Source organism: Lycium barbarum, chromosome 3 (genome assembly GCF_019175385.1).
Source record: "Lycium barbarum isolate Lr01 chromosome 3, ASM1917538v2, whole genome shotgun sequence".
Classification (NCBI taxonomy): Eukaryota; Viridiplantae; Streptophyta; class Magnoliopsida; order Solanales; family Solanaceae; genus Lycium; species Lycium barbarum.
Window position 1 is genome coordinate 74,469,210 of NC_083339.1, and position 15,401 is coordinate 74,484,610.

At 37.7% G+C, this 15,401-nt stretch overlaps 1 protein-coding gene across 1 annotated transcript; it reads left to right on the forward strand.

Moving 5' to 3' along the window:
• The first annotated feature begins 14,537 nt into the window (after positions 1–14,537).
• On the forward strand, positions 14,538–15,197 carry LOC132630960 (uncharacterized). The gene is made up of 3 exons (XM_060346546.1): positions 14,538–14,783; positions 14,917–15,063; positions 15,180–15,197. The coding sequence occupies exons 1-3, from the start codon at positions 14,538–14,540 to the stop codon at positions 15,195–15,197; spliced, it is 411 nt and encodes a 136-aa protein (XP_060202529.1).
• The last annotated feature ends 204 nt before the right edge of the window (positions 15,198–15,401 follow it).

Here is a 15,401-nt window from a genome sequence, read left to right on the forward strand (position 1 = left end):
TTCTTCTAGAATTCATCGGCACAATTCTGCCACACTCGGCACACATAACCTACCTCGGTATCTAAGAATTCCATCCATAGAAACTTCAAATGAAGACTTCTCTTTTCCATGAGATGTGTCTCTGTAATGACACAATTGAGGATCTTCATATTGCCATTCTTTCACTTCTATATTCAAAGATGAAACTGTGGGATCGTTATTGCCAATCCCTGCACTACCCGAATCAATTACACGCACTCCAATTTCACCCAGCTAGGGGCCGCGACGGGTACCCGGGGCTAGCCACCGAGCACCACTCGTTCTACTACTCATCTTACTCATTTAATGCTCTTTTATCAATTTATACTCAAGACATAAGAAAATTATATTTTCATTTGAGAACATAAAATACTTTTATATGCATAAGCCTCTCGGCCATCAAAATAATATATGTATACATAGTAACAATCTCGTGAGACCATCTAACCCACACTGCTTATCTACGAGCCTCTACTGGAGTGTTGAACATCTTCGGGACAAGACCCCGTCATGCCCAAAATACATATACATGAATATACACAAAAGAATAATCAAGCACCTTCGGAACAAAGAAGTGCTTTCAATCGGCTGACAGCTACTACGAATCTGGGTCAACCTCTCCTCCCTGTCTCCCTGTGGGCATGAACACAGCGTCCAAAGAAAACAGACGTCAGTACGAACATTGTACTGAGTATGAGAGGCATAAACAATTAAATAAGACAATGATACAAAGGAAATACCAATATGAAACATCTGTATCTGACTACCAAATATAAAAGAAGTAATGCATACTGTCTTACTCATACTCATCGTCATATCATATATGCATAAATGTATAAGCTGCCCGCCCATATAGGTGTGTGATAGTGTATAAACTGCCTGTCCATATCGGATCGGTGTGATAATCATAACATTAGCCTGCGTCCAGGCCTCCCGCGTCCGGGGTATCATCTCATGTCGCCCACTAGTGGTATCTGCCCATGCCGTCTGGCCATGGTGTATACGCTGCCCGCCTTAGCGGTGACTGCCCGGCCATATAGGCGCGGTGTTATATCATCATCATAACATGCTCAACATAATATGCTCATCGTAGTATGCTTACCATAGTACATGTATAAGGCTCAAGGACAACTATACTTTATCGGGGTGACTTAAGGTCGTGATCCCCCAATTTCATTATGGAGCATTCATTGACATTCTGCCTCACCTTGAAGGAACTAACATATAAGGTGAGTGTGAGCAGTAAATAACATCATTATCATTATAGTATCATCATATCATACATTTTAGAATTTTTATACTTTAACTCATCACCATCATTATAGGGCTCATAACATGTCTCTTATCTTATATAGCTATTCATAGACATAGGCTTATAGCTTTCTGGAATATAGGAACTCATAAAGAGGAAAGAGAGTCATGCTATAGGATTCATGCCATTAGAAAGAAAGCACTAGCCTCACACACATTTGTCGTTTAACTAAGCTATCGTTCGCTTGTTCTCCTTCAATGTCACGTTTCCACCTTCAAGAGAGAATACGTATTAACGTTAGTTAGTCAACTATAAGAACGCGCTACTATTTCTAGGGAAATTTGGACAGAATTTCCTTCGTTTATACTACTCTTCCCATATTCTATATCAACTCTCAAACGTTCATAACAACATTCTCAATATGATAGACAACACTCATCATTCATTTACAATATCCGTATTTCACAATTTGTCTTCAATTTCTCCATAATCATGGCCATGGTTCATTGTTGCATTTTATCACATAAGATACTTATTCCATGTTCTAAATGTCATTCATAACATTTTTATAATCATAAATTATCAATGATCGTGGCTCAATTCAAACCTTTACTCAACAATGCTACTATTCACACTTTCATGACCCATTTCTTACATCCTTCTATAATCCAAGTGTTTCAACTCTTCCGTACCCTAGATAAAATGTAAATGCCATAAAACTTACCTTAAATGTTGTAGGAAAAATCCTTGAGTGGTATTACTCTTCTTGCACCAAAACCCTAGTTTGCTTCTCTTGAAATTTCTTAACTTGGATGAACTTTGATGAGTTTTATACACTTGAATCACTTGGATTCTTGATATTGATCTTTGATTTCCTTTGTTTTCTTGTAGATGAAGAGTGGAGAAAATTCTTGAGGTTTCTGGAGAGAAGTATCGTGGAAATGAAATGAATTAATGAGCTTGGGTCTCCTTTTTAATGACTTAAAATCTGATCCGAAATGAACAGTAGTTGAAGTGCACAGTGGTCGTAAACCTAGTTTACGGTCCGTATTCCAGTTTATGGTCCGTATTCTGCGGGCGTATTTAAGCATCACAGAACTAGAAAGGTAGGCTGAGGACATGGTGATTTACGAACTCAGTTTACGGGCCGTATTTCAGTTTACGGTCCGTATTTCAAGTCGTTTTTAACCATTCAAGTCTTTGGCAGAAAGTTGAAGTTTCGTAGGTTGAAATACGACATGGCAGTTTACGGCCCGTAAACTACTTTACAGTCCGTATTTCATTTTACGATTGACTTGGCCGAAGTGCAAATTTGCAACTTTCACGTCTTCAGAACCTATAATTAGTCGTTGTGGAGAATAACCTATCTCTTATTCCCATTGCCTTTGAAATCTTACTTAGGGTCGTCAAACGTCATTCCCTTCTAATTAAAACATTGTATACCCGTATTCTTCGTTAGTCTATTCATTGTACGTTCACGGGGAAATTTTCGAGGTGTAACAAAAACATGGGCCTTGGCCCAAAATTTCTTAACCATGAACTTATACAAGAAAGAGTCAAGTGGGCTCTAGCCCAAAAAAATAATTTATATTTTTGTTTTTTTCCAGAAAACAAAGCTATATAGGCTCTGGCCCAAGAATATTTTGACCATCTGGTCTTTCTTAAAAGAAACTTGGATGGGCTCTGGCCCAAACTACCATATTGTTTTCCAACTCAAAAAACCTAGAAAACGTGTTATTATTGAAAAGGATGTTGTCCAATTTACTTGTCCTCTTTATTTTTGAACGCTATGTCATACTATTTTGGCCTTGAAAACCTCTTAGTCTCATTATTATTAAAAACAGACGCTGTTTGTTTCCCATTTAAGTTTCAAAACCAGTACGTGTTTTTTTAGATTTTCAAAAGAAATTGTTTTAAGGATCTAGAGCCATCTAAACGACATATGCACCGTTTGTCTAAGATGCCTAATTCGAACTATAAACGATTCCAATAATACTGTGGGTTTTTACAAGTATGAATACAATACAAAAAAACATTTCAAGTAAGAAGAAATGGCATAAATAATATAACGAGGATAGACTAGGGGTGTATCAAACCCCTAGTAACCATTTTCACCCATGGTTGGGCCTTCGTGTCATTTTTACCCATGACTGGGCCTTCAATATATTAGCTTCCCTTATTTCTTTTCTTCCTAGACTCAACGAATTCGAAGGAATTATGGCCATGCAGTGAAGAGGGAAAGGAACAAAGACCCCGGTTAGTTTATATTTTACTGATCTTATCATATATATAACTATACACATATACATACGCAGTGTCCTATTCATTTAAAAATCCTATCATACACACAAATATACACACATACAAGCATAATATCCTATTTATTCACAAGCTCATATAATGTGCATATGTATTTCCATGTCCTTAAACTCGTTTCAAAACCTGGATGGTGGGGAGGCAAAGTCATCACCCCCCTTATTCCTGATGTCGCACAAGTTCCAAGAGGTTTCATGAACATCCGACATGGCTGGTCACCAGGGGAAGGTTCAAACCAAGTCCCCCTTAAGCTACCTCTCTCAACCAACATAGCCATGGAGGACACAAATTCACATAGCCACATACATGGCTTGAAATAAATAGGATAGGTCTAGCATACACAGTTGTAGAACAATCATAAATCAATAAGAGCAGATGAGAACATGAAGAGAAGAGATGGACAGTCTCAGCAGATATACTACTCTTATGAATTAAGGCTAAAACAACGAAATATGACTTAGACAGAGGAAGAAGTGACATAGTTGGACATAATGTGTCCAAAGCTAGGCTGAATCAAACAATCACACATGAACAGTCATATAGAGGTGGCAAAGTCCCAAGTAATATTGGATCAAGTTGGTATGGCGAAACAAGTAAAGGCATATAAGCATTGGGTAAATCAGCTTCAATACATGGTACAATATAACAGAGAAGAGCAGCAGATTTGGCATTCACAGAAAACATGTAGAGTTATTCATACAAACCCTTCAACAAGCTTATGTGTCCTATGCACAACCCAAGTAAATGTCCTTACCATTTTTATGGATCATATTTTTTAAGTCTAGGTGATTCTCACACATGGTGCAGGAAATAAACAGGAGAACAAAGTCTGCAATCCTAATAGACATGATATGGACAAAATCAAGTAGGTGAAGTCAAAGTCCTTTTATTGAGACAGTCATTTATCAACATACAACATACAAGGGAAGCAACTGATCCCTAATTACTATGACATCAACAGAAACAGAGCACAGGCAGATCTGATTATGCAAAGGGGTCATGGCTTTGCTAGATTTAATAAACACAAGTGAGATGCTGCATTGTCCTTAAGATCATTCAGTTAAAGGTCAAGACAAAAACAACTAGAATTCAGGCCAAGGTCAGTTGTAAGCAATGCCAAGAGACCCTGAGTCCTAGTGGTTCCATGTAAAGTACATAGTTTTAAGTATGGAAATTGCATTTTCACACACACTTTAAGCAAATAGAAAGACCAAGAGTCCCAAGGATACACAAAAGATTCAATATTTTTAAAATTCAGAGTTTTGAAATTCCTTTTTAGACCTTTTCCACTAATCCGATTCCATTGTAGAAAAGAAACAAGTTGATTCCATAAGAAGATGCACATGATTTAAACATATTCACAATTAGTAGCCTGCTCTTAACTTTCTCATTTTTTAACTGAACGGTATTCCTAACTCATCTGAAAATATTTCTAAGTTCACTTGCTGTTATTATACTTTTTGCTGGTGTTTAATGTTGCACTAAGGGGGAAGCACAAATATTCAACAGGACCAGGTTCATTTATTATCCTCTAACTGGATTTGGACCAACAAACGCAAGGATACATCTCAAGGTTAAAGACATGATATATTATCTAGAGTACCATAAAGAAAGAGCCAAGTATATCCCTAAGACATTATACTGCCAACCTAAATTAATGTAAGCCACTCCCTTTCTCCCTTTTAATATCCTAATGCTCCTTGGAAAAAAGAAAACAAACCATCTTTCCAAACATGGATGAAACCAAACCAATGCACACAAAACTTCCATATAGGTCTTAACTCTGAACCAAGTCTGACCAGATATTAGAGGGTCCTCACACCTTATTTTATTGTTCACATATTGCATTTTTCCTCATTTTCCAGCAACCAGTATTTCTACTTGAAGTCTCTTCCTCTTTCCATTTTTTAGGCAATGACTGTAATCTTCACACTACTGTGCATTATCTAGTCTAGTCAACCAATCCTTAAAGCATACTTGAGTAGAGCAACAAGTTCATTTGTATCTAATAATCAAACATCAAGACCAGGTTTAATGATCTAAGTGAACAACTATTAGTGTAAAAGAAGTTCTTTCTTTAGGATCCATCTAACTTAGCAAAGTGGAAAAGACAATACCAAGTGTGCAAATATAGCAAGTTACACCCCATAGACTTGAGGGATATGCCATGAAATCTCTTATGTGGGAAGAAATGTACTGTGGATCAAGGGATGCCTAACCCTTTCTCAATCTTCTCCTAAGATGTCTTTAAAAGACTTCACCACTTGTCAAGTGGTTTTAACTCACACATATGCACTCATGGTCCTCTTCTCTTATCTTTGAGAATATGCCAAAGGGAGGCTGGACAGTTTAAATTATGAAGCCAACTTCCTCAAGTGTCAACTACAGTTTCCCTTTTTTTTTCCTTTTTACCCTCTTCTTTTACTCTGACGGGACTTTCAAGATCCTACATACTTATCTTCATCTTTTAAGGCTAAGCAATCAATGATCATGAGTTATTATCAAGCCATATTCTTTATCCATGCACAAAGAAAAGAAAACAAGTCTTGTGTTTCAAAGGCAAGCCTCAATCCCTAAACTGTTCAAGACTTAACAAGACATGACCAAATCTACTTCATTTCACCCTTCTTATACTACTTTAAACTTGTTAAATTGAACACTTAAGATCACCTATTAAACCAAGGCTTGTTCATGAACAAATATCAATGCAGATGCAAGAGTTTATAACATACCAATTTACTTTCATAACACGAGTTGTTTCACCAATTAGATCAGACAAATAATGGAGATGGGAAAAGAGAACAAGAAATCAAAGGTAACAGAATAGGGTTTTTCAGATTATTGACAACTCTTTCCTTCCATTTTATACATCTTTCACTCCCAAAGTAATCACTAATCAAGTTAAGGACTAACAACCATCTTGCTAGCTAACAAGAATAATTAGATTTATCTTAATTAACTTCAAGTAATGACCTAGTCCTATGGCCCCTAAAGGTTTATCCTTTTCTATTCCGGTTTTTACCAAACTTCTTAGTACTTAGAGATAGACCATTTTTCAAAATGTAGGACTTGTGACATGGGTTACACCAAGACAAAGTTTTTAAGCATCATATGTTTAAGTCATACAAGTTCAGACAAAAGATTGAGACATTAATCAAACTAAAGAAACAGATTCAAGTTCAGGCCTTTAGTCACATTAGTTTCAAGCTTTACTAAAACAATAAGTAGTTTGGCACATATTATAGCCTAGACTAAGTGAAACCATGATCACAGGTGTTTCAATTATTAGTTTACCAACCCACAAGCCAAACAGAACTAGATTCCATTTTTTTCAATTTGTATATTAGTTGATAAAAGAACACACTGTTAACTAGTCCTGACTTTATCTCATTCTATATGAGCAAAGTCATTCAAGATGGAAGAGAAATGAACGTTCAAGGTAGATTAACCACACCAATTCACAGTTGACATAGGAGCATTTAGAGCACATGAATTAAACAAGCCACTATGAAGATTAATCACCCTATACTAGGTAGGTTTCTACATGATATTCAGACTAGTTATACCATATTTGGTCAAATAAATCACAAACTAAACACACAACAAATTGAGACAACTTTTAACAATATGAACCATCATTGGCAAATATCAGAGACCAAGCAACTTAACTAATACAACACCCTTAGGCCAAGTAAAATTCTAAGTAAAGGAAACAAAATGAATTAGGAGTTACCTTTTATATGCGCAACCAAGAAAAGAATGGACATGGGAGCCTTATGCTTCCAACCTCGACACTTAGCCATGCGAAATAGAAAATAAGCAACAATAACAACAACATACCCAGTGAAATCTCACGGTGTGGGGTCTGGGGAGGGTAAAGTGTACGCAGACTTTACCCCCATCTCAGAAGATAGAGAGGCTGTTTCCGAAAGACCCTCAGCTCAAGAGAAAACATGACAAGAAAAGGTTAGATAAGCACAAACAATACAAAGCGTAATGAAAATGAAACTAACGAAAGCGACAAAATCCATGATAAAGCAATCTGAGAAAAAGAAACGGTAGCTAGCATAGATAAGAAATAGAAAATAAGCAAGAAAATAATTTTAGAACTGAGAAAAAACCCCAACTATTCAAGTCAAAGTATTAAAAATTTACTGAGAAGCTTTTAAAAATCGAATTTTTAGCTTCTTAAACCTTTCAAATTTTTCTTTTCTTTTTTCCGATCCCCCTCGTTTCTGAGATAGGGGTTCTATAAATAGAGCCCTAAAAATTTATCCAAGACTAACATCACCGATGAGGGACAAACCCCATTTCCAGAACCAAACACTCAACAAGTGAAATTAACAACCCAGATCTAAAGGTATTGCAACGTATGTGGTCAGATCTGACCCATCTTAGGTCGATCTGTCCCAATATTTAAGGACTAATAGGAAATCGTAAAAGCAGTAAAAAAATATAACCTTAAGGCAACAAAAAATCGTAAGTTTGACTAGAAATCGTAAAAAATAACAAAAGAGGGGTCTATTACCGTGTTTGGAACGAATTTTGAATGAAATCGTATTGAACATTAATGGTTTCACCCTTTTGGTCATACAAAGACTGTCAAAAGTCTGAGTAACCTGAATTTTTGCCATTTCTGGCATGAGAGAGGAAAGACGAAGGGGGTGGCGCCTCTAGGGTTTTAGGGAAAAGGGGAAAGGGAGGGGTAAGGCTGCGTTTGCCTAATGAAATGAAATGAGGGAGTATTACTTCCTTCATTAAGTCATGATTTGGGTCGGGTCTGGTCCATCAAGTGGACTGAGCCTGGTCCGATTTTTAAATAAAAAGACATGGCCCCTTTTATTGTATACGTATATATGTATACCTAGTATATGCATATGTAGAGAAAATAGATAATTTGACAATTAAGAAGATTATTAGTAACAATATTTTAATTATAGATGAAATTAGGACATTATTAAGGTAATTTTTAAAAAATGGCTAACTGTGTAAATGGGCCTAAAATTGAGAATATGGCCTTAATTAATTCTAATCCAACTGTTTATTTCAATTATGGCCACAGTTGGCCTAATTAGTAAATTTTGAAATTAAATTGCATTAATGACCTTAATAAAGAACCAATGAACTAGTTATTTCAAATAAAGCCATTAAGAGGCTGATTTTGCAAAAATGACCCTAATTTCTTTAAATCATGAATTGATTAATTTAATTGTGGCCATGTCAAAAATAATTAAACAATTAAAAATCAATTTGCAGTAATGATCACCTAATTGATTAATTAACCTAATTAAAACATTTGTGGACAATTATGCATATTTTTTGACAAATTATGCAATTATACAAAAATTAAAATTAAAGGGTGAAATGATTAATTATTTAAATTACTCAAACTTAATGGATTAAATAGAGTATTTGCTAATTTTGATTTTCAAAAATTTAAACAATTAAATAAATTATTATTATTATTTTTAACAAAATACCCATTTTTCTTTTTTGATTAAGTCTAACAAGTATCTCATAAATGTCATAAAAGGTACCAATTAATTTCTAAATAATTTGTGATGTCATAAAGAAACCTTTTACCAATTTAAAGTAGTAAGACATTGATCTGAACAATTATTTAAAAATAATTTAAACTCTTCAGGGTGCACAACTCATTTTATTTATTACCCAAGGATTCTGAGTGGTTAAAATAAATTACGGGAGATCAAAAATTAGGTGTCAACACCCCAGTCCAGTGGTTACATTATGGGTTTGACTGGTGAGGTTAGAAAGTAGTTGAGATGCTTGCATCCAACGATTTGCTCTCTCTAGATCAACTTCTGCTTTAGACAATCTTGAGCTGATTTCTCTACACCTTTCTTTTTCAACGTGCAACACCCTTTTTACCCTTTTCAATTCAGTTTCAGCCTTGAGTTGTTTATTACTGGTCTCAACAGTTCGGGTCTTAGTGGTTAGATTTAGAACTTCAGATTGGAGAGCCAAGATAGATGAACCAAGTCGAGTGACTTGTTCTTTCGGTGAACAGTTTTCTTTTTTCAGCTTTTTATTTGCTGGTTTCAACCTCCGTGAATTCATTTTTCAAGCAAGCTAGGGAACTAATTGACTCTACACTTTTTGTACTCTTGTCCTGATATTCATCAATGAGGGTGATCATCAAGGACATGAGCTTCTTCTTAGAGAAAAGATCCAACTTATCTTTTAGATCATGAACATTTGCCCTTGTGTCCTCATCAGGGTCTGAGTCTGATTTTTGAATAGCCATAAGTGCTGAATGATCAGCTTCTTCCTCAGACTCATCATCTGAACCCTAGGCTGCCACCATAGCCTTTGTAGTTCTTTGTTCATCTTGTCATGAACATGTTCCTTCTTCTTTTCTTTCTCTGCTCTTTCCCTTTTCCATTCAGCTTCCCATGGAGGACAATCTTTGATCAAGTGATCAGTTTTCTTACACTTGAAGAATCCTCCAATCTGTGGTTTATCAAGACTTCTTCCCTTATCAGAAGTGTTCTGGTTGCCATATTGTTTCTCCTTCTTGAGGAACTTCTTTAAATTTCTGGTGATCAAGGCCATCTCATCTTCGTCATCATTCCTTGTGTCCTTGAAAGCCAAGGACCTTCCAGTATTGTTACACCTCGTACTTTTGTATGCTGAGCTTCACCGTAAGTTAATTGATGTAGACTTGGAGGAATAGATTATCCTTGAGATTATAGGAGATTAGTCATGCTAATCCTAAGTGTATAAGGGTTTAAGACTATGTTTAGTAAGTATTGAAGGGGTTAGAGGTAGAACGAATCGAAGAGAATACGCTTCGTCAGAAAGTGGGTTGTTGGCAAGGATATACGGCCCGTACATATATGTACGATCCATACATTATGAGAGGTCCCAAGGTATGTCTTAAAGAGAACCTTGGAAATTTTATATACTAGGTACGGTCCCATGTACGGTCTGTACTTCCGGGCGTACTTTGAGGCTGCCAAAGTTAAGTTGAGTTTATTTATTTTGTCTCTCTTTATTGTTGAGTCATTTCTCCTCAAACACAGACCCAATACATTCCTAACCCCTCCCCTCCCACCCCCCCACCCTAAGTTTTCATATCAAGTTGGAGCAAAACTAAGGTGAATCAAAGTGATAAATACCCCAAGAAGCTAAGGAACCTTGTGGATGTTGAGTTGTTCTTCATGTATTGAAGATTGAAACTTCCTTCATGGTGAAGTAATCTGAAGTTGGGACTGTTTTTGCTTGGTTGAGGTAAGGTTTCATCTATTCTACATGTAACTAAGTTTGTTTAGGCTTTAATCAACTTGTTGGATTAAAAAATTATGGAAGGAAAAGTGGAAATCATGTTAGAACTCTAGTTGGTTTTGTGGACTGATTAGAAGTATATTCTTAAGTTTTTATGGTTGGAATTCTTGGGATATAGGTTGTATATGTTGTTTTGATATTATGGTTCTTGATGTTGAAGTAAGGAAATGATAAAAGTAGGGGGAAAGGCTGTCTTATTCTTTATAGAAACAAGCTTACATCCGATATACATGGTATACTAGTGTTTTATAAGTCGATGGGTATATTGTTATTGTTATAGGCCGACGTGCTATTAAATTTGGATTGTCGCTGTGTTTTTATTAAAACAAGAGGTATGTCATGGCTAAACTCTTCATTTTTTTTGGTATGTTCCAAGTAAACGAAAGTCTTATCAATACAACTCTATCTATGTCAAGTTAAAGATGTTCTTAACTATTGTTTGCCCCGTGTTAGGAATACTTCTCATGTTATAAGGATTATTCGTCACATATTGTGATTTTTCTTCGGTCGATAATGTAAAACATGATGGTGTGATATTTCATAACGATAATCAGAGGTGTCACGACCTTACGTCACTTCGAAAGATGTTCTAAAGACCCTAAATGGACTCCTCATGCAGTGTACTCTTTCATGTAGATGAGTAATAGCGTTATATATGCATATACAGTACGCATAGGGACTTGGCTATGACACTCTTATCTTACCATCGAGCTATGGCCGGTTGGGCAGGTATGTATCTCTATGCACCACCAGGATACAAATGGTTGGGCAGACATATATTTACCACCGAGATATGGCCTGTCGGGAAGTTATGCTATATGCACTTACCACCGAGCTATGGCCGGTTGGGTAGTCACCACCCACCGAGCTACTGCCGGTTGGGCAGTCACCCCTGATCAGTTGGGCAGTAACGTTACGATATTGATATAGGCAGGAGCACGACATTTTATATATATATATATATATATATATATATATATACACTTGATTGTATTCATTATACATATCATGGCCCTCAGTGGCAAGTCAGAGATTACAGGTTGATTCTTATCCCTCTCTTTGATGACATCTTTTTTTTTACATTTCATTTCTGCCTTACATACTCGGTACATCATTCTTACTGACATCCCTTTGCCTGGGGATGCTATGTTTCATGCCACACAGGTTCAGATAGACGAGAAGAGGATCTTCCACTGTAGGCTGCCTCCAGATATTAGCTTCTGTTGGTGAGCTCCATTTCCTCCCAGAGCATTACCGAGTCAGGGTTATGTATATATCATTTTGTCTTATGGGTAGGTCGGGGAACCTGTCCCGACTTATGTACGATAATCATGTTTCCTTAGAAGCTTTGCAGACAGTGTCCTGTGTATAGTTCTAGTTGTCACATGTCAGTCTATCAGGACGGCGTTGCCAACCCATATATATATATATATGTGTGTGTGTGTGTGTGTGTATGTATATCCCTATTGGATTGCTTATTATGAGTTGAGTTATATTTCCATTATAGATATATACGGATGTGGCCTTAATGGCCTATGACAAGTCTCACAATAAATGGATGGTAAAGTACGTTGGCGCTCAATTGAGTAAGGCATCGGGTGTTGGTCGTGGCCTTCCGATTCAGGTCTTGAAAAACTTGGTATCAGAGCAGGTCTGTCCTAGGGAGTCTGCAAGTAGTGTCTAGTAAAGTCTTGCTTGTGGGTATGTTGTGCACCACACTTATAATCACAACACTACGGGGCATTTAGGATGGTTACTCTTCCTTCTTGATACTAGATAGTGCAATAGAGCGGAGTCGTAGGGAATGAAATTCTTAACCCTTGACTTGTTATATATACAATGATGCCTGTGACCAGGAAAGCTTCAGCTAGTCAGAAGGCCAAAGTAGTGGCCGATGGGGGTACAAGTAGAGTCCCAGCTACTAGTGAGGGCTAGAGTGAAGCCCCAAGGGGGAGTGTGACACCCTTACATAGTTCCTCGACTCTGCCATCACCTGAGGGGATGAGGAGAGACCCAGTACCTCCACTTGTTACTTGGGATGAGGATATGGATATGCAGTACAATTGTTGACCAGATTGGTAAACGCTCAGGCTTAGCGCCAGATGCATGTCGTAGTAGGTTCTGATGATAGGGATGTGACTACCCAAGTTAGGGATTTTATTAATCTTGATCCCCTAGAGTTTACTGAAGCTAAGTCTGATGAGGACCCACAGAACATTATTGATCAAATGTTGAGGACCCTACGGGTAATGTATGACAGTGATACTGAGGCTGTTGAGTTAGCATCCTATCAGTTGCAGGATGTAGCAGTGGGATGGTATTAGGCTTGGGAGCGGTCTCGAGGGCCGAATGCGCCTCAAGTAGTATGGGAAGAATATTGGAGGCCCTCTTGCGCATTACTTGCCGACGGAGACTCGTCAGGCGAGGGTAGACAGGTTATTGGCTCTTAGACAGGGGAATATGAGTGTGCAGGAGTGTTGACACCTAATTTTTGACCTCCAATCATTTTATTTTAATTACCTAGGGTTCTTGGATCTCAAACGGAGCGAAATAAGTGTTTTATAAGGTAAAATGATTTTTACAAAATTATTTCGATGCACTAACAATATGGCGGAATACAAAGCCTGTATTTTAGGCCTCAGAATGGGGCTGGATATAGACATCCATGAGTTATTGGTCATAAGAGATTCGGATTTTTAATCCATCAAGTATAAGGCGAATGGGCCACGAACAATGCCAAGATCTTACCTTATGTAAGCCTCACACAGAGGTTATGCAAGAAGTTCAAAAAGATCGAATTCAAGGAGACGCCGTGAGCTCAAAACTAGTTTGCTGATGCTTTGGCGACCATAACATCAATGATTTAGCACGCTGAAAGCAGTCACATTGACCCGCAGGAAGTAAGTTTAAAATAACAGCACTCTTATTGTTCCTATGTGGAAGCGGATCCGAATGGCAAGCCATGGTACATTGACATCAAGACGTATCTAGAAAAGGGAGAGTATCCCAAAAATACCACAAGCAATCAAAGAGAGACCATCCCCGAAGAATGGCCAAAGAATTCTTTCTGAGCAAGGAAATTCTCTACAAGCGGACGCCAGATCTAGGTTTGCTCCGATTTGTGGATGCCACTGAAGCCACGAAACTGTTGGAAGAGGTACATGCTGGAACCTGTGGGCCTTACATGAACGGTTTCGTTCTGGCTAAGAAAATCTTTCGGAAAAGTTATTACTAGATGACAATGGAGGTAGATTGCTGAAAATTTGTGCAAAGATTCCATCAATGAAAAATCCACGGAGATCTAATCAGAGTCCCACCAAGCGAACTCAATGTTATGAGCTCAACTTGGCCGTTCGTCGCGTGGGGCATGGACATCATTGGGCCCTTCGAGCCTGCCGCCTCGAACGGGCATCGATTCATTTTGGTTGCCATAGATTACTTCACCAAATGGATGGAGGCTACATCACACAAATCAATAACAAAGAAGGTGGTAGCTGATTTTGTGTGAAACAACATCATATGCTATTTCGGCATACCTAAGTCCATCATATCGGACAATGGAGCAAATCTGAACAGTCACCTGATGAGGGATATCTGCGAACAGTTTTAAATAACCCATTGGAATTCCAATGCCTATCGGCCATAAATGAATGGAGCTGTAGAAGCAGGGAACAAGAATATCAAAAGGATATTGAGGAAAATGACAGATAATTACAAGTGCTGGCATGAACAATTGCCTTATCCGTTGTTGGGATACTGGACAACAGCCCGAACATCAACAGGGGCAACTCCGTACTTTCTTGTCTATGGTACTAAAGCAGTCATACCTGCTGAAGTCAAAATAACGTCACTGAGGAACATTCAAGAAGCAGAATTGGACAATGCAGAATGGGTCTGAAACCGATACGAGCAACTGGCTCTAATCGATGAAAAAAGTATGGTAGCAAAATGTCACAGTTAGCTGTACCGACAAAGGATGGCACGGGCCTTCAACAAATTTGTAAAAGCTCGACTTTTTCAAATAGGACAAATGTTACTCAAGAGAGTGTTCCCACATCAAGACGAGTACAAAGGATAATTCGCTCCCAACTGGCAAGGTCCTAGTGGTCCACAAAGTACTCTCCGGAGGAGCAGTGATACTAGCAGAAATGGATGTCCAAGAGTGCCCCAAGGTAATCAACTCAGATGCAATCAAGCGGAACTAAGCGTGAAGATACGCTTTTTGGTTGTATTAGTTAGTTATTTGCTTGTAATATCTATTTGTTTGCTAGTAATCTTTTTGTAATAGATAGACAAAACCAAATGATTTCCTTGTAATATGAACTACGCAATGACCTGACTTCCCCACAGTGGGATACGTAGGCCGTCCATTTGGGACCCGGTCATATTATTAGGAAAAACCAAAACTCAACTACTTTATTCCAAACTACGTTCGACCTGATTCCTGCTGTGACAACTTTCGTAGGTGTTCTTTGAGCTCAGTCGTACCAAACAAAAAAAGCCAAGAAAC